The sequence below is a fragment of the Lampris incognitus genome, chromosome 11 (genome assembly GCF_029633865.1).
Source record: "Lampris incognitus isolate fLamInc1 chromosome 11, fLamInc1.hap2, whole genome shotgun sequence".
NCBI lineage: Eukaryota > Metazoa > Chordata > Actinopteri > Lampriformes > Lampridae > Lampris > Lampris incognitus.
Genome location: NC_079221.1, coordinates 22,734,251 through 22,754,682, shown reverse-complemented (window position 1 = coordinate 22,754,682; position 20,432 = coordinate 22,734,251). Strand labels below are relative to the sequence as shown.

The 20,432-nt window shown below is 43.7% G+C and overlaps 2 protein-coding genes across 4 annotated transcripts; one reads left to right on the top strand and one right to left on the bottom strand.

Moving 5' to 3' along the window:
• Positions 1 to 3,876, top strand: faima (Fas apoptotic inhibitory molecule a). Its single transcript, XM_056289705.1, has 4 exons — positions 1 to 362; positions 583 to 811; positions 1,978 to 2,027; positions 2,457 to 3,876. Exons 1-4 carry the CDS (start codon positions 249 to 251, stop codon positions 2,604 to 2,606), a joined length of 543 nt encoding a protein of 180 aa, XP_056145680.1. The 5' UTR covers positions 1 to 248; the 3' UTR covers positions 2,607 to 3,876.
• Positions 3,877 to 4,549: 673 nt separating this feature from the next.
• parp9 (poly(ADP-ribose) polymerase family member 9) lies at positions 4,550 to 20,344 on the bottom strand. Of its 3 annotated transcripts, XM_056289470.1 has the most exons (8): positions 20,214 to 20,344; positions 18,274 to 19,185; positions 17,389 to 17,610; positions 16,320 to 16,535; positions 14,428 to 14,479; positions 13,840 to 14,312; positions 8,073 to 8,235; positions 4,550 to 7,388 (listed from the first exon to the last, which is right to left on the bottom strand). In XM_056289470.1, the coding sequence occupies exons 2-8, from the start codon at positions 19,156 to 19,158 to the stop codon at positions 7,105 to 7,107; spliced, it is 2,295 nt and encodes a 764-aa protein (XP_056145445.1). In that variant the 5' UTR covers positions 19,159 to 19,185; positions 20,214 to 20,344; the 3' UTR covers positions 4,550 to 7,104. The 3 variants fall into 3 exon arrangements, with proteins under 3 accessions (XP_056145445.1, XP_056145447.1, XP_056145446.1); XM_056289472.1 differs by lacking the exon at positions 14,428 to 14,479 and having other exon boundaries at positions 16,286 to 16,535; XM_056289471.1 differs by lacking the exon at positions 20,214 to 20,344 and having other exon boundaries at positions 18,274 to 19,396.
• Positions 20,345 to 20,432: the final 88 nt, after the last annotated feature.

Here is a 20,432-nt window from a genome sequence, read left to right as displayed (position 1 = left end):
TATCGATCAGCCACGACATAACCGCCAGTTAGCTTTTGATCGGTCTTTATATGTTTATCTCCACCAGTCCTAGAAAACTACACCACTACCGTATTGTGTAGTGTCACTTGTAGTTTTGACTTTACAGGAAAACGGTTTTGACGTCGCTTGTCTGCCCGCCTTCCCGTTCAGCTAACATTAGCTTAGGTAGCCCGCTATGGTTGCGTTGCTCCTTGGAGCTAAGTGGACATCCATCTGAGGAGGACAGGATGTCCAGCGACCTGGTCGGAGTGTGGGAGGTGGCGCTGAGTGACGGAGTCCACCGAATAGAGTTTGAACATGGCACTACCACCGGGAAGAGGGTCGTCTGTATTGACGGAAAGGTAAAGCTAGCTATGAGCTATCCAAGTCCTGAGAGGTTGATGTCCAAATAACCTTTCCCTCGCTCATTAATGTGTCGAGTTAAACTAAGGGATTATTATTATCATTATTATTATTATTAGTCGCCGTGAACATTGATTCACAAGCAATTTGGTTATGTACAGGAGCTCAAAGGCGGTCTCTTGATAGAAAACCTTGTCCTGTTTTGATGCCGTGGAACAGGAGATCCTGCGGAGGGACTGGATGTTTAAACTGGTGGGGAAGGAGACCTTCAACGTGGGCGGCTCCGACACAAAAGCAACCATCAACATCGACGCGGTGAGCGGCTTTGCTTACGAGTACACGTTGGAGATCAATGGGAAGAGTTTGAAGAAATACATGGAGAACAGGTCAAAGGTCACCAGCACCTGGGTCCTCAACTTGGACAACATTGACTGCAGGGTGGTCCTCGGTAAGCCGCGCAGTGGTAGTGTTGCATATTCGTTTATTGTCCTTTTTATTTCGTGTCTTTAATACCGGAGTTGACTTGTCTTTTATTAATCCGGCCGGTTAGTGTCTGCAGTCTGAGCCATGACCATGACACTGTACTAGCACGACCCGGTGATGTTATGTCAGTGCTCAGGGTTAAGCTCTTTAACTGTTTAAAGCCGTGCACCATCTTTAAAATGGCTACCCCCTTCTGCCTCTTGTTTGTAAATCACCAGATCGTAACAACTGGGGTGTGTTTAACATGTTAAGGACTACAGGGGCGTGCCATATTGATGTGTAGATCAGGACAAGGTACCAGCCATGGGAGAATATATTATTGGCCCACTGGTCTTTCGCTGAGGGTGTGGCCACTCCAGATTCCAGCTCCAGATTAGGCTCCTTGGCAACTGATCCTATATTGCAGTTAAGAGTAAAGCCACATATCATTCTTTTTTTTTAATGAATATGCTGTAATAGTTTTTTATGTCATTGAGACCTCAGAAGAGTCATCAAGTGATGAGGTCATTATTTTTTATTTATTGTTTATTTTGACTTAAGAATGCACTGATCTTTTTGCCTGTCAAATTATTACACATCCCAACTATAATGTAGCTATACACAGCTTGCCCAAATGAAACCCAGACATTTTTAACAATTGGTCAACAAATATCCTTTTTCCACATACTGACTGACCAGCCACACATCAAAGTATGTAGAGAATGCTCTCTGTGTTTGCCATCAGAAAGTAATTGAAATTGATCTGACATCTTGTTTAAAAACAACTTCATTATGTACATTATGTAAATTCAAGTTCAGTTATATATACATTGCAGTGATCACACAAGTCTCAATGCACTTTACATAACAATCAGTGAATTAGCATAGTAAAATGAAATAAAATAAAATAATCACAGAGCGCAAAGGACATAATTGCCAGACAGGCAGCCAATAAAAGAAAGAAAAACAGAATTAGGTGCAGATTTAACTGTCTGTTGATGTGTCCAAAGCATACAGTGCCCTCCATCATTATTGGCACAGTGAAACATTTTTCTTTTTATCTTCTAGTTGCTTTACTGTTCGAAATTTTGAATGTAGTTGTCCATATCAGTTATTGTCCTTATGGCTGAATCTGTGTTTCCTTTTTCTCAGAGAAAGACACCATGGATATCTGGTGTAATGGGCAAAAGATGGAAACAGCAGTAAGCATGCCTATGACGCATACATTCAAGTGGAGATCTTATCTGTACAAAAAAACAACCTTTCTTTGTTCAAGTGAAACTGGTTGAGAACACTACTCTGAAAATTGATATGGTATTCTTTTACTGTAGGCCAATCAGAGTCAGTATTTGTGAATGTCCCACTCTCAAAACCAGACCACCAGAGATGAGTCAGTACTCAAACCTACAATGCTGTAGATGTTCCTTGATTTTATTTCCTCATGAGGCTAGAATTTCTGGTCCATGACTGACAAGGTACCCTTGGAGTAAAACTTACTTTATTCGTTAAACCTAGAAACAGTCTCCATTTCACTGCATCCACAGCAGCTCTGGGTGCTCTTGTGTGTTCTCTCTGTACTAAGCCCAACCACTGCCTTGTCAATCCGCACTCACTCTTGCCCATGTCCTCAGGGGGAATTCGTGGAAGACGGCACGGAGACCCATTTCACACTCGGCGACCATGACTGCTGTGTCAAGGCGGTGAGCAGTGGGAAGAGGCGAGATGGTATCATCCATACACTGCTTGTGGACGGCACAGAGATCGCTGAATGCACCGAGTGACTCTTTGTGAGTGCGTGTGCGCATGTTTGTGTGTGAGTGTGTGTGCGCACACATGTACCTGAACATGCACATTTGCATTTGAGCAGAAGCAGAGACCCATGGGTTTGTGTTTGAGTGCGAGAAAGAGAAAGGGGGATAAGGATGTTGTTTGTAGATAAAGCTGTTAGCAGACACAACAAATCGGGGATTGTCTGATGGAATGGTTGTGTCCTGCTATGTCTGAGCCTCCTGCAGAGGAGACACCCCCTCCCCAGCCAAATGTGGGCAAAAGTTATCATATGAGTCTAGTAGCTGAGGGCAGGAGGTGCTGTATGGACAAGCAGGAGAGCCAGCCATAATGGGAGAGGGGATCTCAAAAAGGGAATATTTGTCTTATTTTTCAGTTTGGCTCATGTAGCCTAATTAAGGGGAATACAACTTATCAGGAGTGGTCATGTCCAATATCATATTGACACATTTTCTATGACTGATGCAGCTAGCTGATCTCAAAATATTTCAAATCATAAAACATGCTTTTTTGTTTGTAGGCTGCTGTACATGGCTGTTGTGTCAAAATATACCCCAAAGGGCTCCATCTGTAACTCAGTGTTGTTTTGTCTCGTGTTCAAAACATGTTGTCAAGTCAATGAAATGCTTTAGTAGGCAGATCCAGGTAATACAGTTAAGTCCGGGTATAGACTCTTCATGCCATATATCCAGATACCACACACCTATATACAAAGTCAGTCACTCACAAATTTCCACAACATATTTTGGGAGACAGGCTATAGTCAATGGAGATTTCCTTTATGTTTCATAAAGCTGTTAATTGTTGAAAGAATTAAAATAGTCTGTATTAAAGACTGAATGAGCCCAACATTTTTGACATGTAACAGATGCAAAAAGGCTGATCCATTGCTTAGGATGTCTTGAGTTTTGTTTACAATCTGTTTAAAGACACATTCACTTATTGTTGCATATTGGTAAAATGCAGTAAGGAAATGTTCATGCTTATGTAGAGATGTAGGGCAACACTCCTATCCATGAACATTGGATTGTTATCAGATGGGTTTTTACAGAATACACAGCCAGTTAGTTAGTTGTGTTGCTGTTATCCTTAGAATCTGAGAGAGATGTATGTATATTCATTTGCAGTCCTAAATATGTCAAGGTATAGATTATTAATATTTAAAGATTTACATTTTACTCTGTCTGGCAATGTTACACGTTTGTGATATGTATAATGTGTTCAGTTGGTCAGATGTTATTTTATTAAATCTAAATTCTTTCACTTGTGCACTTGGCCTGTTTTAGCTCCTGTTTTAGCTATCCTTGGCCTGTTTTAGCTATCCTTGTGTGGACCAAATGTCAACACAAGGATAGCAAAACATGACAGCACGTACCTTGTGCGGACATTTCAGACATGCTTTGTGTGGACATTTCAGAGGTCCGCACAAGGAAAAGGGTCTATTTTAGGGTTAGGAGTTGGTTTTAGGGTTATGGTTAGAATTAGGGTTAGGTTAGGGTAAGGGTTAGGGTTAGGCATGTAGTTTGCGTGGGTAAGGTTAAGTTTAAGGGCTAGGAAATGAATGTAGTCAATGAGGGGTCCGCACAAGGATAGTGAAACACGACCGAGTGTGTGTGTGTTGCCCCTGTGATGGCTTGGCAGCCTGTCCACTGTGTCTCCCCGCCTGCCGCCCAATGACTGCTGGGATAGGCTCCAGCATCCCCGTGACTCTAGCAGGATAAGTGGTTTGGATAATGGAGGGATGGATGGATGGATGCATGCATGCAACTGTGACACTCCTTGGTAATGCAATACTTGATACAATAGTGTACCAGTAATAGGCTAGTTGATAGTGTTCATCTTGAAATGACAAAGTAATTACGAGACATGTTAATAGGGAATGTCAGCACAGCTAATCTGAGCGGCTGAACTGGTTAAAGCAGAAAAGCAGTAAGATTGCTCAAATTATTTTATTTCTAGTTTCAGTGTCCACAGAAGTATACATTTGAAAGTCCTTAACGTGCTGCTTTTGGATATAAAACTGTACAGCAAAGTAACAGTCCAGTCATTTCAGTTCTGTGATGCAATGCAATGTGTCTGGCTTTCTTGTCAAGGCCTTGCTAAGTTAGTATTAACATTACAGGAAACCCACTAATTTACAATTATTGCCAATATTTGACATTACATGTGGAGGTAACATGAATACTGTGCTATACTTCGAAAAAAAACCAAACAAATGATTGATATTTGATGTATTGTAGATCTACCTCAGAGAGCAAAATACCAATCACATGGGGTACAACAGTGATTTATCTGGATGACAAGCCCACCCGGTGTAGTAACAAACAACCCATATGTGGGCTGGTCCACAGCAAAAACATGGCGTTCGGACCGCATACACACCAGAATACTCATACTAAAACCCCAAGTTTATTTCATGATCAACGTCTGGCCCGGTAGGAACCGGTTCTGGTTGGGCATTGCCAACTCCAACATCCCACACTATGGCCTGAAGTTCTGGATCCCAAATCCACCACTGTCCACAACTGCGAACTTTATCATGCTCACCAGAGCGTACATCTCGTTGAGCAAAAAAAAAAAAAAACAAGTGTTCAAATTTAAAAGCCATTAAGAAATATTAAAATATTAGCTGTATCTCTGGTAAATATTTAAAACTATATGACCCTGTTTAGCATAACCCCTCATATAGTAAATGTTGATCAGCAACCACCACCCAAATATTTCAAAGTAAATACAATCTTTCTAGAGCCTATATGTTTAGCTTATTCAGCTTATTTCAAACGTTAAAATAATAGAATTAAAATGTATAATAAAAAAAAGAAAAAATCAAAACAAGTAAACGATATCATCATCAAACATTTGTTTCAAATCTCAGCAGTTTGAAAAGGAGTAGGCAGAAGTTAAAAACTTTCCAACTCCTACCCCGGTTTTCTATTTTAATATTTCAACAGTGAACTATGTGATTTAAATGAAAACTCAACCATCCACCACCAGTGACCATGATGTATTGTAAATCAAACAAAGACAATTTATTCAACAGAACAAGAACAAAGCAAGTGCACAGCAAACATTTAAACAACTCAAGAACAACTCAAACAAGATGTCACAGCTCCATCCCATATTTGTTCAAAATATTATTTTTAAAGAGTCTTTCAAATTTGATTATTGATTCACATGATTTCATTTCATCACTGCAGTTGTTCCATATCTTGACTTGTTTTGTTGTGAAACAATGATATTTTGCATTTGGTCCTTACTAGTTTTTGTTTAAACGTACATATTCCTCTCAGGTCATAATTACTTTCCCTCAACTGGAACAACCCCTGGATACTGTTGGGTACTTTATGATTTGATACTTTGTACATGATTTGCGCAGTTTTAAAGTCCACCAGATCTTTGAATTTTAGTGTTTTTAGTTTGATAAAGCGTTGGTTTGTTGGTTCTCTGTAATTGGTTTTGTTTACTATCCTTATGGCTCTTTTTTGAATACTGAAGATTGAATCAGTGTTGGTTTTATATGTGTTCCCCCACACTTCTACACAGTAGGTGATGTCAGGAAATATGAGGGAACAGTACAAGTTGTAAAGTGAAGCTTGATTTAGAAGATCTTTGACTTTGAATAGTATTGAGATTGATTTGGATACTTTAGCCTTGGTATAATTTATATGTGGTTTCCAACATAATTTATTGTCCACTATTACCCCTAGAAATTTAATTTCAGTCACTCTTTCTATTTCTACATTGTTAATCATGAGTTTCTTGTTTGAGTTAATTTTATGGTTATCAACGAGTCTACATTTTGTTTTACTTAAATTCAATGTTGGTTTGTTTGCATCAAACCACATCTTTAACTTCATCGGTACCTTTTCCACTACATCCAGATCCAGATAATTGATCCAGATTTTCCCCACAGCAAAATAAATTAGTGTCATCAGCAAATAAAATGCTTTCAGAGATTCAGACACTTCACAAATATTGTTTATATACAGAATAAACAGTAATGGTTCCAACACTGAGCCCTGGGGGACCCCACATGTGACTTTCAGTGGGTGAGATTTTAAGTTTTGTAGTTCAACATAGTGATATCTGTCTTTTAGATAGCTGGTTAACCAGGAGAGTGCTGTTCCTCTTATTCCATATGATTGTAGCTTGTTCAGTAATAATTCATGGTCTACAGGGCAAATGCTTTTTTTAGATCCAGAAATACCAGAAATAATATGTTTGTGCAGTTTAGTGCTATGATCATATAAAAACTGACATCAATGAGCATAATTATTTTTACAAAAGTGTCTTTATTCTGCATCTATTTTTTCTTCTGGTTGTAAATTGAAATTTTCTGGGTTACATATACTTTCGCATATTCATCACAATTTTGAAATGCACATTTTTGGTGTTTTAGAGAGAACATTGACGAGAGTATGTCATTTGATTTTTTTCCCCACTAGCGTTAGTGGAACTTTTTGGTGGTCCCACTGCCAAATGAGTTCGGGGCTAATGGTGGCCAAATTTGCAGGTAATAATATATTCCGGCAGGGCTTGATAACCACTGAATATGACGTTGATATCAGTACCCCCACTCACACTGTCATATAGAATGCCTGGGTCTTCATCCACAGGAGGTGGCACAATAAGACCCCGTTGACCGGGGGTGGACTTTCCGGTCAGCACCTGGGCCTCCACAAAGTACAGATACTCCTCCTCTGGCAGGCTCCTCCACACTGTCATGGCTCTTTTTAATGTGCTAGTGAAATAGATGCCCTCTCCGTACTTTGGGTCTGTAAATGGAGAGAATTGTACACAAAATGTTGATGTATTACTGCTTCATCTACACTGCCCATCCAAAGTTTTGGGACAGCTTGCTTCGTCGGTGAGAATGACCTTCACCGATTACCACAACTCATGCACTTCAGCAGAAAGCTGTTGAGATTTTGGCATTTTTCTTTGCAAAAACTGAAGAAACAACTGACAGAAGTACTACCTTGGAGGTAATGATATACCCCACCCATGTTAGCAATGAGACGTGGCTACCTTTCAGGTGTTTAAAACTCCTTTCCAGTGTTTATACCACCTTTGGCCAAAGGCTTTTCAACAAGCTTTTAACAATTGCTTGGAAAACAAAACTATCAGATTATTATTTAGGATTAACCCACTCTTCATACCAAGGATGACACTTTGATAAACATGAAGCTGGGTATTGCATAAATACACACAAAGTACTCGTAAATAATTTGTTTCTTAATTGATTGAAAAGTAACAGAGAAAATTTAACATTTCTCGGGAAATTTTAAAAAGTGAGGTGTTTAACCTTTACTTGAAGTTGTATTTTGTTGTTGTTTTAGAAAAGTGCCCTAGAAATAAAATCGGAAACCTTGAATTTAGCAAGAAATTTCCAAACTGGCAAAGCAGTCCCTCATACTTATACATTAGATAGCCTTTTCTGGTGGCATTCATGAACATACCATCAGGTGGCGTGCACACGCTGTTGAATCCAATATGGCTGACCATGTCGCAGAACTGGGCAGATATGCGCTGGTACCTTTGCTGGGGAGGGCCAGGTGTCTTTTGTTGCTTCTTCTTCAGCTCAAATAGCTCCTCCAGAGCAGGGTTAACCACTTTCTCAACCTCAAAACATAGTCACATAGTATATGAAAGTGAGTAAGTAAAGTGCATGACTGAACAGTGGCCTAGACTGGATAAACTGTTGAGACTAGGATTTGGGCCATCGTAATATGACTTATAGATGTTGTCGTTCCTGCTGCTTAAAGGCTGCATTACAATAAGTGATAAAATTTTCCGAACTTTTCAGACCATTTTAGCTTTGTGAAACGCACAATGGCTTCCTCTATCTGCTTGTCTATCATATCTACATTTCTAATGATTTTCTTGTGTGTAAATGTCTGCCCCAGTTTATTGTCACATTATCAACATCAAGGTATTCAGTCAAAAATATGTGATTTGTGATATTTGATTTTATCAATATTTCGTAGCCCTAGTACACAATGCTTCTTAAAAATTGGAGAAAAACGTTTTTTTCTATCAAGGTCGTCACTAATTTTGACAAAGATACAAAGGACACATGCGGTAAATATGTCATGGTTTTGAACATAAAAGCTGCCGACTACCCTTACAGGGTAACCTTATGTTTTAATTTTGCACTATATTTATGAGTAGATGTCACTGATTTAAAATGATGATATTGTAGTGACCTACTTGCAGGTTACATAGTCACCATGCGGGCCAGAGACGGTCCCTTTAAGACAGTGGGCGGGAGTTAGCAAAGGGTATTGTGGGTAGACACGAGGCTGAGGTTTAGCAGAATGAACTGCGGACCTAGTTTTATTTGGAGGAAATTAACGACCCCACGGCTGTGTGGTCAAAAGGAGAAGTGGTCTCGTCTCCGTTCTTTCATCCTCCACATTGGTGACCCCGACGTGAGCCATGGGGAACGCAGCTACCAGTGCAGCTCCAGGGACTAACGCCGTCTCGCTCGGACTGCCCGACTTCTGGGAACCGGCTGCGGCAGCATGGTTCGCTCACATCGAAGCCAAGTTAGCTATTAAGAACACCACCGTGGATGGGACCAAGCACTACTACGTCGTGGCGGCACTCGGAACATCTACGTCGTCACGGATATTGGGCCTGCTGCAAGCCCCGCCGCCCATGGATAAGTACGGTACGATTAACTGACACTTGCTGCAGGCTTTTGAGCTAGCAGAGATGGAGCGGGCGGACCGGCTGTTTTCGCTGCAGGGCTTGGGAGACGGCAAGCCATCGGAGTTAATGGACAATATGCTGAGTATGCTGGGTTCGTGCGACCCCGCCTTCCTTTTCGGTCAGCTGTTCCTCCGTCAGCTCCCCTCGCACGTGAGGGGAGTTGGCCGCGGAGGCAGACGGGATTTTTCTGGCCAGCCAGCAGCAGTGTGCGGCCGCTCTGCAGCCTGCCCACGGTCTTCCACCACCACCGGTCGCCGCGGCGGCGGTTTCTCGTCGGCAGCAGGACTCAGGGGGATTGTGCTTCTACCATGCTAGGTTTGGAACCAAAGCCACGCAATGCCGTGCACCATGCACTTTCAGCAGGGCGGGAAAAGCCAGGGCCGGCGCTCAGTAGTAGCCCTGAGCGTTGGCCGGGAAGGCAAGCTGCTGTTTATTCAGGACACCATCTCCGGCCGGCGGTTGCTAGTTGATTCGGGCGCGCAGCGGAGCATCCTGCCTGCGACACCAGTGGACGCGATGGCCGGCTGCTTCGGCCCCCCTATGGATGCTGCTAACAGCACCCCCGTACGCACCTATGGCACGAGGTATGTGGAGGTGGTTTTTGGAGGTCGGTGGTTCGGCTGGGACTTTGTAATGGCGAAGGTGTCCATTGCCCTCCTGGGTGCGGATTTCTTGCGCGCTTATGGACTGTTGGTAGACGTTAAAAACCGCCGCTTGATTGACGCCGTCTCCTTCTGCTCCAACCCATGTACGCTGGGGGAGGCGGGTCCCATCGGCTTGTCCAACATGATTGCCACCGGGGATGAATTTCAGCGTCTGCTCGCTGAGTTTCCGGACCTCACAACGCCCATCATCAGCAGTCACCAAGCATGGAGTGGAACACTACAACACCACCACGGGCCCCCCCAGTCTACGCCCGTGCACAGCGCCTCGACCCAACCAAGCTCGCCATCGCCAAGGAGGAGTTTGCCAACACGGAGCGCCTCGGCATCGTGCGCCGCTCCGACAGTCCATGGGCCTCTCCCCTCCATATGGTCACAAAGGCTAACGGTGGCTGGCGCTCATGTGGTGATTACCGCCGCCCCAATAACGCCACGACGCCACACCGCTACCCCGTCCCGCACATCCAGGACTTCTCCAGGTACTTGGCGGGGGCGGTCATCTTCTCCAAGGTGGACCTCGTGCGGGGATACCACCAGGTGCCGGCGGACCTGGTCCACCTCCGGCAGCTGTTCGAATGGCTCAGCCAGCATGGGCTCATCGTCAGCCCGGCAAAGGTTCAGTTGGGCCTGCCAACCATTGATTTCCTCGGGCACCGGGTTACAAAGGATGAAGCAACCCCCCTCCCCGACAAGGTGGACTCCGTCGCCAGGTTCCCACGCCCGAACACGGTGAAGGTCCCGCAGGAGTTCCTGGGCATGGTGAACTTTTACAACCGGTTCATTCCCCGGGCGGCTCATCTCATGCTTCCCCTGTATGAGGCTCTGAAGGGTAAGGACCCCAAGGGCCCAGTGGACTGGTCGGAAGAGAGAAACCGGGCGTTTGAGGACACTAAGGCTGTGCTGGCTGACGCTGCCTTGTTGGCGCACCCATCACCAACTGCCCCAGTAGCACTCACCACGGATGCCTCAGATTACGCCATGGGGCCAGTGTATGAGCAGTGGGTGGGCGGAGTCTGGCAGCCGCTTGCTTTTTTCAGCCGCCAGCTGTGCAGCAGTGAGAGGAAATACAGTACCTTCGACCTGGAGCTTCTTGGCCTGTTTCTCGTCATCCGCCGCTTCCGGTTCCTGCTAGAAGACCGCCGATTCTCTCTGTTTGTGGACCACAAGCCGCTGACATTTGCCATGGCCAAAGCCAACGAGCCGTGGTCTGGGCGCCAACAGCGCCAGCTCTCTTAGATCTCGGAGTTCAACACTGATATCCGGCATGTCGCCGGCAAGGACAACTTCGTCGCCGAGTGCCTCTCCCAGGCGATGTTGGGGGCCGTCCACTTGGGACTCGACTACGCAGCCATGGCTGCAGACCAGGCTGCTGACACAGAAGTGCAGGCCTACTGGACTGCTGACACCGGGCTGCAGTTGAAGGATGTGGTGTTCGACGACGCCGGGGCCACGCTTCTCTGTGACATCTCCACGGGTCAGCCCCGGCCCATGGTGCCCACAGGCTGGCGGTGACGGGGTTTTTGACGCCATCCATGGCCTTTCACACCAAGGCGTGAAGGCGTCAACGAAGTTGGTGGGGGCCAAGTTCGTGTGGCATGGCCTCAGGAAGGACATCAAGGACTGGGCGGGCACCTATGTGGCGTGTCAGCACTCCAAGGTTCACCGCCACACCAAGGCACCCCTGGCACTGTTCCCAGTGCCTGGGAGGCGTTTTGACCATGTCAATGTGGACCTAGTAGGACCCCTTCCCTCCTCCCGTGGTTTCACTCATCTCCTTACCATGGTGAACAGGACCACTAGGTGGCCAGAGGCTATTCTGTTGTCAACCACCACGTCTGCTGAGGTGGCCAGGGCGTTCATCGGGTCCTGGGTAGCCCGGTTTGGCACGTCATCTGACCTCACTTTTGACCGGGGCCCGCAGTTCACATCCGAGCTGGACTGCAGTCGCTGAAAGCCTAGGGGTGAAGCTGCACTTCACCATGGCGTACAACCCGCAGGGCAACGGTTTATGTGAGCGGTTTCATTGTTCTATGAAGGCCGCTCTTCGGGCCAGCCTCACAGACAGTAGCTCCCATGGGTCATGCTTAGCCTGCGGACCGCCCCTAAGGAAGACCTGCAGTCCCCATCGGCTGAGCTGGTTTGCGGCCAGCCACTGCAGGTCCCGGGGGAATTTCTCCCGGACGGCGTGGCACCCTAGTCTGCTGCCCGCCAACGGGCTGTGTTCCAGGACGCTGCCGGCGTTTTCACTCCAGTCCCAACTTTGTGGCACGACCTCCCTCAGTCTTACATCCCCAAGGACCTGCAGTCAGCTGGGTACGTTTTCATCCGACATGACGTCCACCGTACCCCCCTGCGGCCCCCCTACAATGGCCCCTTCCGTGTCCTGGCAGCGGGGGCTAAGAACTTTGTTGTGGAGGTCAGTTGTAAGCAGGAGTGGGTTTCGGTGGACCGCCTCAAGCCGGCTCACCTAGACTTAGACAGGCCGGTTTAACTGGCCCAGCCCCCTCGGCGTGGACGCCCCCCTGCCCCTACACCCGTCAAGAGGAGCCGCTTTGGCCGCATTATTCGTCCCCCGCCATGTTTTTTTCCTTCTTTTTGTCATGGTGAATTCTGGGGGGGGGGGGTGTAGTGACCTACTTACAGGTTACATATTCACCATGCGGGCCAGAGACGGTCCCTTTAAGACAGTGGGCGGAGGTTAGCAAAGGGTATTGTGGGTAGACACGAGGCTGAGGTTTAGCAGAATGAACTGCAGACTTGGTTTTAGTTGGAGGAAATAAACGACCCCATGGCTGTGTGGTCAAAAGGAGAAGGGGTCTCGTCTCCTTTCTTTCATCCTTCACAATATATGCTTTTTGGGGGTTAAATTTTTCATATTTTTAAGTTAAGGTAATGGAGGTTAAAGGAGCAAGTAATTGTCATATTCTACTACTGCTACTACTACAACTTTTGGCTACTCCCATTAGGGTTCACCCCAGCGGATCATCTGTTTCCATCTCGAGCTGTCTTCTGCATCTTCCTCTGTCACACCAGCCACCTGCATATCATCCCTCACTACATCCATAAACCACCTGTTTGGCCTTCCTCTTTTCCTCTTCCCTGGCAGTTCCATATTCAGCATCCTTTTCCCAGTATACTCAGCATCTCTCCTCCACACATGTCCAAGCCATCTCAATCTTGCCTCTCTTGCTTTGTCTCCAAACCGTCCAACCTGAGCTGGCCCTCTAATATACTTGTTCCTAATCCTGTCCTTCTTCGTCACTCCCAATGAAAATCATAACATCTCCAACTCTGCCACCTCGAGCTTCGCCTCCTGTCTTTTCATCAGTGTCACCATCTCCAAACCGAGAATATATAAAAGCATGTACAACATTTTGCAGATGGGTAATTGATAAAAATGACCTAATTTTGGAGATTAGCTGTATGCTTCCCCACTCCTCAGGCATCCTCTCACTTCCCAAGATTGTGTTAAACAATCTATTTAAAAACTCCACTGCCATCTCTCCTAAACACCTTCATTCCTCCACAGGTATGTCATCTGGACCAACAGCCTTTCCACTCTTCATCCTCTTCACAACTGCCCTCACTTCCCCCTTGCTAATCCACCACATATCCTGATTCACTATCCCCACATCATCCAACCTTCTCTTTCTCTCATTTTCTTTATTCATCGGCCCCTCGACGTACTCCTTCCACCTTCTCAACACCCTCTCCTCGCCTGTCACCACATTTCCATCTCTATCCTTTTTATATATTTAAGTTAAGGTAACGGAGGGTGAAGAAGTAATTAATTGTGATAGTGTACAATTATGGTTAAGACTCAAGAAGGGTTTTGATGCACAACTCTCACCTTGACAACTTTGAGTCCATCATATTGAAAGTGAGCTTCTCTTTGACGGAAATCAGGATGTCTGCTGTCCACTGGCTTTCTATCATAGGATGGCTTCTTAGTTGACTCCAGGGCCATAGCATGCTCTTCTTCTTTGACAAACTCTTTCTGGGCATCACAGAGCATGGCCTCCAATTGCAACCTAGCAACTACGACATCTTCAGCCAGGTTTCCTTTCACTGTTATGCTAGCACAACCATTCTCAAAGAATTCTTCAATGGAGACATTCCTCTTGCTTTCACGGGACAGCTGTTTGAATTCGTGCTCGCCAAAGTGCAGGATGAAGTTGCTGTGAACAGTGACACTGCCAGAGGCATTGTAGAGAAGGCCTTCCAGCCATCGTCTGGCCTCGCTTGTCATTTCAACAGAGTTACTGCACAGAGTTATCCAGGGGGCAGATGCCTTGCTGTGTTGAAAGTCTTCAGTTTGCTCAACTATTAGAGAGGATATATTAAAAAAAAACATGTTCAACACTGCAGTACTGAGTAACTTAAATTCAAACATAGAATATCATTTTATATAAAATAATCTTTCAAATATTGTTTTCACCATGTGAAGAGCTAGAATCAGGAGCCAGAAATTTCATGTAGTCTTCAAACGCCTAGAAAGAGCATGTTAGAATTTTTTTAAGTAACATATGGCAATCATAGGAATAAAGGGTTGGTGCTTAGAGTAACAACACAAAGACAGTATATACAACTTGCATGTGTCAGCTTTTAAGTCACCCCTTAACAGTAATTTTTATGGCTTTATCTCTACCGCTTACGATGCAATGTTTTGATCACTCTGTAACCTTGTTTTCCATTAATTTCTAGCAGTTTAACTGTCATTTTGACTGGCTTTTATTCATTTTGTGTTATCTGTTAACCAAAAAATATATATTTTTTAATATTTATGGCTGTGACTTTCTGTGATGGTCTGGCGGCCTATCCAGGGTGTCTCCCCGCCTGCTGCCCAGTGACTGCTGGGATAGGCTCCAGCATCCCCGCGACCCTGGGCAAGGATAAGCGGTTTGGATAATGGATGGATGGCTATTTATGGCTTTATTACAGTGGCGCTGAAGTGCAAATCGTGACTAATCAATAAAACACAGCATATAGAAAATCCCAGCGACAACTTGCAAATCAAATGAACAAAAGACAAAACAAAACGACAAATCAGAAAACACAACAAATCGGAAATGACAATGACAAAATAGAAACCACAACCACAAATCAGAAAACACGTTAACTACCCGAAAAGGTGGGCGTTTATCGACAAGGATCGTCGCTGATTGGACGCACTGTCCGTCTCTCTAAAAGGAACGAGAGTATCTTTCATGCGGCCACACGAAGGAGTACACCGAAGGACGGGGGAATTAGGAATATTGAGATGTGTTGCCGCCATTGCGGCAAAAAGAATGGCACGTCTCACTTCAGCTAGTTGGGAATAGTTCTTTCTTCTGTACAACCCTGCTTCTTTTAAATGTGTCTTCAGAGTGTGCATACTCATGGTGTTGCTGTGAAAAACTGACAGCATATCAAGTATCGCCTCATATGTATGCCCTGCGTCGAAATAATCTCTGATAATCGCAAACATTGAATCGTAGGTAGCGTTTATGTTTACATGTGAAAACAGCAGGTAAACACAGCTCGGGTGTACACCTAAATCTGTGACCCGTCAGATTATGTGACCCCGTCCTTAAAATGCATTTTTTTTCGGCCGTCCCGCAGATGCTAATCCAATTTTTAATCACACCAAACCTACGGCAAAAATGAACCGTCTCCCAACAGAATGTCGAATATTAACCATTTCTAATTTTATGGCCAAATTTAACCGCATCGATCTGACTGCCGTATCCTGTCTGAAATAGCGTGTTTAAAAGCAGGGTCACATAATCTGACAGATTACAGAAATCGGTATAACACCGGAATCACCACTTAATTCTTTGTGTGAAATAGGTCCAATCAGCAACGACCCGTGTCAATAGGCACCCGCCTTTTCCGGTAGGAGTGAACGTCGTTGTATTTTCCGAGTTGTGGTTGTTTTCTGTTTTGCCGTTTTGATTTCAGATTTGTGGTTTCTTTTAATAATTTGATTTGCAATTGGTCTTTGCGTTTTATGAGTTGTCTTGTTTTCCTGTTGCCGTTGTGAGACCCTATTTGTGCTTGTGACTTCGTATATTACAAAAAAACTTCGTATATTACTTATATATATATATATATATATATATAGAGAGAGAGAGAGAGAGAGAGAGAGAGAGAGAGAGTTGTTGTGTTTTCCCATTTGTCGTTGTAATCTGCACATCAGGGCCACCGTAGTTTATTGCTATTTTCGTTATTGCTGTTACAAAGGGTTGTCCTTTTACCACTAAGGCATGCATTGACAATATAGCATTTTAGAATATCCGTTACAGTTTCTGACTTACCGTTACATGAGTTTTTTAAGTTTTGAGAAGTTACCTCAAATGTGTCAGCATCACTTGGATAAATGACAAAATGAACGTCAATTTTGTCTTGGTGGCTGTGGGCGAAACTACCCACTGCAGTTGTCATGAGTTTTGAAACCTCCTTTTTGCTGAAACCCAAGTTGCCACTGCCGATGGCTGGAAAGGCAATTGACTTGTGTTTATTTTTGACTGCCAAACATAGGCAGTCCAATACTGCTTCGTACAGAACCTGGGGGGGAAAAAGATGATAGACTTCTGAGTAACAGAGCAGTGAGTGGTAAACATGTTGTGTCATTTAAAGCTGCCCTTATACGACAAACAATGATGGAACATTTCCTATAATAATCCCGGTCTTCACTCAGTACCCCACTTTGATTTAATTGGCTGTTATTATTTTGTCTTCAGTACACCATTTATTATTTTTATTATTTCTTCTTATGCTAAGCTTTTAAAGTTTTCGTTGTCTTTCCTGTGAAGACACAATTACATCACTAATCATATTTAAGCAGTACCTGAGAGCTCATTTCAAAGTTTTTTTTTATACAAATATTTTTTAGCATGATAGAAAGCAGAGTATGTTTAATCAATGATGGTTTGTTAGCAACATACAGTATATATACGAACCATTCTATGTTTATCAGATATAAACTTTTCAGTGTTTAGGAGATCACACGTGGGCCTTTCTTAAGTGTATTTCACAACAACTTAACATGTGATCCCACCACAGAGCACAGGAGAAAAATAGGTTTTATTAAAAAACAGCTCATCAAATAGAAATAAAAAAAAATTACATTTTAGGTTTATCTTGCTTTTGTCATTTCACTTAGCTGTATTTAACATTACATTGGCTGTGTGCTCTATATGACATCTCTTTGGAGGAGAAATTCAAATGCACTCTCACAAATTTACAAATTAATAATCACCAAGATGGGACCAGTACATTTTTGAGTCAGATTGTTTATGGATTTCTACTACTTGTGAGATTTTGCACCTAACACATCTCTTTTTTTTTCAATGAAATATCCCTTTGCCATTAATTGGTACAAAAATGACAACAAAAAAAAGTTTCACTCATACTTTACCTTCCCATTTGAATCCACAAATTTTTGAGAGCACAGAGTGTGATACACCTGTTTACACCTCAGATTGTATGCTTTGGTGATGTAGACATGTTTAGAGAATTTATTGTTAGCCATTTTAATTTCAGTTTGCATTTTGCTGCCAGCTTTCTTTGATATTGCAAAGGAGATTTCGCCCAGTGACAAATTGAAGTTCGGTGCAATGGTGTTGACAATGACATCTGTCTGTCAGAAGAAGAAAAACAACAAACAACAGAGGCGTTTGATTAAAAGGTGATATCATGTGATAGTTTACAAAATCTTTCTTGTCGTTTAGTGAGACTTTGGGTGGGTTGGTTGTGTACGTGGGAAGAGAGAGAGATGGGGTTAGAGTGGGGTTAAAGACGAAGTAATCAACAACTTTTAGAAACAAATATGTGGCTGCAGGAATAGCTTTTTTTTTCTTCTTTTTTTTTTGAGGAATTTAGAGAGCTTGGTCTTCATATCATACAGTCCATGATTGGTCATGTGATTCTTCGCATATTCGTTCCAAGTATGCATTTTGCTATAAAGGTAGGGGCTTAGGATTTCAAATCAGTTTGTTCCCCAAGGATACTTCCAACAAAGATATATGTTAACTGTTGTGGGTATCAGTCATGTGAAAGTGCATTCCAGGACAGTTGGTAATAATCATATGCAACATGGTTTATGTGTGTGTGGAAAATGGAAAAGCTGTACTACACATATCAATACCTTCTGTTAATATCATAATGCTGCTACTACCATGCCATTGACTACTACTACGACTACAAGCATTACTGCTAATAATAAATAGTATAATCATCGTTATAATCATGTTGCTTTATATCAAAAATGCATGCTATAATTTCCTTCCTCAAGTATTCTTACCTCCTGTTCCTCAATGTATCCTCTTCTCAGAGTTAGACTGGCATTCGCAATACCAATGGTGATTGTGGGGCTTTTGGCAACACTTTTATTATGGTGCACTGCTGCCTGGCTGTATAACACGGGTGTCTTATCCAGTATCTGATGGCAGGCTCTTTTCATCTCAGTGACGGATGGCTCATCATGATTCACCAGTTGGATCTTGAGTGGCACACTTCTACTATAGTGTTTCCCGTCATAATATTTTTTCAGGGTCTTCACTATGATGTCTGCGCATTTTGGCAGTGGAAAGTTAAACAAGCCAGAACTCAAAGCAGGAATGGCCACAGATTGCAATTTGTTTTTCTCCACAATGTCAAGGATGCTCACTACGGCCTTCTCCAACTCAGGTGCAGCCCGTTCAATTATAGCTGGAGTTGGATTCATCGGTACATTTGGCCCCACAGCATGAATTATCATCACGCACGGTAGGTTCCCAGCACCAGTGCAAAATGCTTCTCCTGTCTTCAAGCAACCCTGACGCTTGGTATAGCTATCACTTTCCTTCTGGATCTCTGGGCCACCAACTTCACTCAGTGCTAGCGCCAGACCGCCATAATGCTGAAGCTGTCTGTTAGCAGCATTAACAACGGCATCTACTTTGAAACTGGTGAGATCCGCCTTCCAGACAGACACATTCACAGTGTTGCTCAGCGAAATAGAAAACCTCCTCTCTGGTGTAATTGGCTTTCTGGACGGTCCAGTACCTGCTTCCATACCAGACTCCACACCATGGATTTCAAGCATGCATCCAAATTTGGTGGAAAGGACTTTTCTCAGCGCAGGCGCACACTGTCTCACAATTCTAACTGAATCTGAGGAAAGAGTAACATCCAATCTGCTGGCCATGGCTCCGTCAGGCAACCCAAAATCAACCTTAGGATAAAAATTAATGTGTCAGAAAGTATATGTGTCATTTTTCGCATATCTCGCTTTCCTGTAATTTCAATGTTCATACTTAGTTTGATGCTAACGATTATGTTTATTATTTTATTATTTTAAGCTATCACCACGCTCTGTGGTAGTTTGTTTTGTTGTTTTGCCCTTGCTTGTTTTGATCCAAATTATGTTCTGATGTAACGCTTAAAATTATTTCTACACAGGTTTCAGTAAATTTCACGTTTTTTGTGGTGGTTTCCTTGGTTGCACAACATTGTTGCATGCCACATTGCTGAATGAATGCCAAAAAAACCCAACATGGAGTCGGGGGAGGGGGCGTGAATGCTTCACTACGGCACGCACTTTGGCTCTCAAACTAATAAACTTGAGAGCCAGCACAAAGTCAGGTACCAAAGTCTTACTCCTAAATCTGAGAAGTGAGGCATCAATCTTCACACCAGCAACCATTCAAATTGAAACGAAAAAAAACTTGCACAAGTCGATCAGCAACTAACTCAATATGATTAACTCAATATTAACTCAATATGACAGGAGGGAAATGTCTTGAAATGATAAACATGGGATTTGCACACTGCATGACGTTACGTGTGCACCTGGATCCCGTCTATACGTACGTCTACTAGTGCAGTGCCCGTTCAACTGTAATCCCCCCTCCGACCACAATGTGGCAGAGTGACGCTGAGCGTCCGGACGCCACGGGAAGAACATGGCACGATAACCAGAGTTGATGTCACAAAACTGAGAAGTTTCACATTTTTAATGAAAAAAGAAAGTTGTTGCGCAGTTTGTTTTCTTTTGCCCCCCTTTAATGCGCGCTTGACCTACAATGTGCAAGCACCGCGAGACAAACCATAGGTAACGTCATGGTGAAGTTGATCGCTTGACCTACATCAGTACAATTCAAGGTATTTCATTTCCTCCCAAAATACGATACATGGCACACCATCAAGCAAACATGAACGAGTCGTATCCCAAAACGAGACGCTGTCTTGAATCTTACTCACCGATCGGAGCACTTGGGGGAAATCCGAGGAGGGGCGGCAGAGGGGAGTGAGGCTTTTTTTTTTAACAACCGAAACTTAACTGCTGCTTTAAAGAATAGAAATTGAATAACGTACTGTGGCCTCAAGAGCGCAACGCATTGCAATTTAAGAAAAGGTTCAAATGAACAAAACACGAGCAGTACAAGTCAAGTCCAGATAGTTGTTGAATCTGGAAGACAA

Coding starts and splice junctions, on each gene's coding strand:
- faima (XM_056289705.1), top strand. CDS start 249: ATGTCCAGCGACCTGGTCGGAGTGTGGGAGGTGGCGCTGAGTGACGGA. Junction 363..582: donor TCGTCTGTATTGACGGAAAG/GTAAAGCTAGCT, acceptor GCCGTGGAACAG/GAGATCCTGCGGAGGGACTG. Junction 812..1,977: donor TGACTGCAGGGTGGTCCTCG/GTAAGCCGCGCA, acceptor CCTTTTTCTCAG/AGAAAGACACCATGGATATC.
- parp9 (XM_056289470.1), bottom strand. CDS start 19,158: ATGGCCAGCAGATTGGATGTTACTCTTTCCTCAGATTCAGTTAGAATT. Junction 14,480..16,319: donor GTGATGCTGACACATTTGAG/GTAACTTCTCAA, acceptor TGCTCTTTCTAG/GCGTTTGAAGACTACATGAA. Junction 7,389..8,072: donor CGTGTGCACGCCACCTGATG/GTATGTTCATGA, acceptor CTCCATTTACAG/ACCCAAAGTACGGAGAGGGC.